Here is a 3,637-nt window from a genome sequence, read left to right as displayed (position 1 = left end):
GAAATGAAGTGCAAGTTCAAGATGAGCCATCTCGAAGATATCATTTGCTTGAACCATGTCATCCATATGTTGATCATTAGCATGGTCACAGGTATTTCTTAGGCTTTACTTTAATATTTTACTTTAAAGTTAATGGATCAGCTAACCCTAATTCTTTTACTTAATCATTTAGTAATCCCTAGGGATTATGAAAGCTACTATTCACTGAGTGGTAGATCTTGACTAAGTATTTCAAGTTTTTAGAGTTGAAGTCTACTGCTTCACTATTATGGTTAATTACATTTCTTAGTTTCACTTTATTGCCTCACTTAAGGTTAATGTAGGGTGTTAGCCCCAATTATTTTTAGTGAATTTATTTCTAGATGAGTTTAGAACACGAGTGAATTTTATTTTAATGTTAAGAATAAATATATATAGCTCCTCCTACTATTTCTAGTTTTAATAACATTTAGCTTTATAATTTTCCCTTTTAAGGAAATTGGGGTGTAGCCGTGTAGGGCTTAGGTTATTACTAATTAAACGAATTTTTTACTAATACCACACATCATTTTAGAAAACACTCCATTCACATATTCAACTTTTTATGAAATTACTTTAACACGGTAAAATTGCTCAATTTTTTTATTAATTCTTTGAGTTTCTATGCATTTAAGTAATTAAATAATATAGTTTATTTGAGTATATAATATTTCGGTGATAGAATTTAAGTGGTCATAATGATTTTTGTGAGGTTTGGTTATTTTTCTACATTTTTACCAATTCTTAGAAGCTTTTAGGTTTTAACCATATTAGTAAAATCAAATTTTAATTACTTTTTGCGCTGAAATGAATCTAGCCACATAGACTTGCCTGTGGAGCCAAGGCTAGGTCAAAGGCCATGTTGGCTAACGGTCAACTACATGTTTTGTGCAGAATCATATTAGTTCTTGCTCTGCCTTCTTCATCAAAGGAACCATCTACTGAGAGAGCAGCCTAACCATGTGTAGGCCACTGCCATGGAGGACTTGGAGCCTTCCTCATATCTCAAGTAGGCCACACCGTATTAACACACTTCTTCCCTTGATAATTTTAGATACCGATCGGATCTAATACAATGTATCACAGTAGCTACATATTTACCTTTTGGTTACTTCAATTGGAGGACAAATCTCGTCGTGAAGAATGTCATTTCTCAATTGCCTCTTCATTAGAGCTTTAGAGGGGCGCTAACTGTCTATCCTGAATGTAGAACAAGTTCTGAGTACTTCCTAAGAATAAACTTGCCTCTTGGTTAGAAATACGAAAATAGGTGGATGACATTCTTGGCTTCTTTCCATTTACTGAGGCTACAGTAAAATGTGAAATCCCTACTTGCAGTGTTGCACTACTTCCTTCTGGTTTTATCGTCTATAATGGTATGTGACCAAAATTTCTCATGTCAAATTGTCAAAGTTTTGGTCAAGATCAATCTTTTTGTCTTGTTATCTCTAAATTAATCTAATTTGATGTTGCATACATTAAACTCGTTTCTTGTTCAATCTACATCTATAGTTTTATACTTCATGGTGTGGTATTAAGTTGAGGTGGGATACTTTCGATCGGCAAGGAGCAAGTGCATAAATTGAAAGTGTTGTGTTCTGTATGAGACTGTATGCCGTCTTCATTCTTGTTCTCCACCGATGCCATAGTCTCTCTGTTCTTAAATAAACATGAGTTGGTAAACTGCAGAACATATTTGCATTTTGCAGAAATAAACATTTTCTTGTCTCTGAATTTTTTTGATTTGATCTTTTCTGATGCTGGTTTGCCTGTGCATTTCTTTTCCCTTACTGTGAGTTGTGACTTATGAGATATTTCTCCGCTTATCATCTTATTTTAGTCAGGAACATTTGCCATTGCAACAAGTCTTTTTTTTCAAGCGCAAACAGACAGCAGATGTGCATTACAAAACATGAATCGTATTGTGATATGGCGAATTCCAAATTGCAACAGATACACAACTGTTACTTCAGATGCAAAACTACACAAGTACATTTTACTAGAAAGCAACTAAGGGACATACAAAGTTGCAATTACAATAATTGTATTACAATGTGTGTTTCACAAGTACTCCTTCATGTCGCGGGTCGGCCGGTTCTTGCCACCGGTGAAACGATCTTCAGCAGCTGATCTCATATGGCGCCACTTCGTCAGCATCCGCAGGAGGACCTTCTCAGCTTGGGCAGGAGGATCTCCTCAGCTAGTCTTCGTCGCCGGCGAACCACGGAAGCTTGAGCGCGTCGGCCGCCGTCAATCTCTTGTCGGGGTTGCACGTAAGAAGTCCCTCCATGACCTCGAATCCTTCCTCGGACAGGGTCTCCTCTGGGAACAGCTCGCGCAGCCTGCTGCGCTGTCCGGGCTTCAGCGCTGGAATCTTGGCGGCGCGGGGCAGGGACGCGAACCCGGGCCACTCGACCTCGTCCGGCGTGCCTAGCAGCCCGAAGATGGTCCATAGGTAGATAATCTCCTCAGCGTAGAGACGCTGCATCTCGAGCAGGGCTTCCTCCACGCCGGCACGCAGCAGAAGCATCTCGCCGCCGACGAGCTCTGCCATGACGCAGCCGATCGACCACGCGTCCACGAGCGAGTCGATATCCGGTTTCCCCAGGAGCACCTCCGGAGCGGCGTAGGGCATCGTGCCGGCCTCGCTGTGCGGCGGCGGGTCGGAGGCCGAGATGGCGAGGCCGAAATCGCAGATCTTGAGGACCTCCTCGCCTTCCGTGAGCAGGAGGTTGGCCGGCTTGATGTCGCGGTGCACGACGTTGCGTTCATGCACCCCCTTGGCGCCCGTCAGGAGCTGGCGCATGAAGGCGCGCACGGTGGCCTCCGGGGGCGGCGGCGCGCTGCGGTCCTGCCGCTCGTCGAGGATGTCGCGGAGGCTCTGGCCGGCTACGAAGTCCATGACCAGGCCGAGCTTGGTGGTGCTCGGGTTAAGGACGACGCCGTGGAAGCCGACGACGTGGGGGTTCCCGCTGCACGCCTCGAGGAACCGGGCCTCCCGCAGAAGCTGCTCGCGGGGATCGGGGCATTCGGCGGCGTCGACTTCCGGCGGCGGCGAGGCTAGGTGCTTGATCGCGACGGTCTGGCCCGTGACGCGGTGGCGAGCCTTGAAGACGACGCCGAAGGCGCCCTCGCCGAGGCAGGTCTTCTCTTCCTCGTAGTCGGCGGTGGTAGCGTAGGCGGCGGGCTTCTTGATGGCGGCGGCCTTCTTGATGCCGCTGGGGCCAGGCCATGTTCTTTTCGCGACGACGACCTTCCTCTTCTTGTTGACGGCCTGGCCGCCCATGACGACGGCGGCGGCGGCTGGTCGCTTGCAGATGGCCATAGCTAGGGCGAGGGTGGACTGGTGGGATCGATCAGACAGGAGTAGAAGGTGGAGGAGGAGGTGGGATCGATCACACAGCACAGGAGTAGCTCAAATGGATCTGAAGTCTAGGGCGAGGGTAATAACGAGGCCGGGGCGGGAAGGAGAACTCGAGCCGGATTCGTAATTTGGGGCGAAAACGCGTACAGAACCCCGATTGGAGTCGACGACAACTTTACGAATACGTTGTGTTCGGTCTCGGATTCGAACTGCAGTTGGGCTTTCCATGTTGTGAAACAATGCGTCCTAGATTTT

At 46.7% G+C, this 3,637-nt stretch overlaps 1 protein-coding gene across 1 annotated transcript; it reads right to left on the bottom strand.

Moving 5' to 3' along the window:
- Window positions 1-2,218: 2,218 nt before the first annotated feature.
- LOC124656090 (putative cyclin-dependent kinase F-2) lies at window positions 2,219-3,343 on the bottom strand. Its single transcript, XM_047194896.1, has 2 exons — window positions 2,528-3,343; window positions 2,219-2,485 (listed from the first exon to the last, which is right to left on the bottom strand). Exons 1-2 carry the CDS (start codon window positions 3,341-3,343, stop codon window positions 2,219-2,221), a joined length of 1,083 nt encoding a protein of 360 aa, XP_047050852.1.
- Between the last annotated feature and the right edge of the window lie 294 nt (window positions 3,344-3,637).

The sequence above is a fragment of the Lolium rigidum genome, chromosome 5 (assembly GCF_022539505.1).
Source record: "Lolium rigidum isolate FL_2022 chromosome 5, APGP_CSIRO_Lrig_0.1, whole genome shotgun sequence".
NCBI lineage: Eukaryota > Viridiplantae > Streptophyta > Magnoliopsida > Poales > Poaceae > Lolium > Lolium rigidum.
This window is presented reverse-complemented; position numbering and strand designations above follow the sequence as displayed.

Coding starts and splice junctions, on each gene's coding strand:
- LOC124656090 (XM_047194896.1), bottom strand. CDS start 3,343: ATGGCCATCTGCAAGCGACCAGCCGCCGCCGCCGTCGTCATGGGCGGC. Junction 2,486..2,527: donor TGCTTCTGCTGCGTGCCGGC/GTGGAGGAAGCC, acceptor CTCTACGCTGAG/GAGATTATCTACCTATGGAC.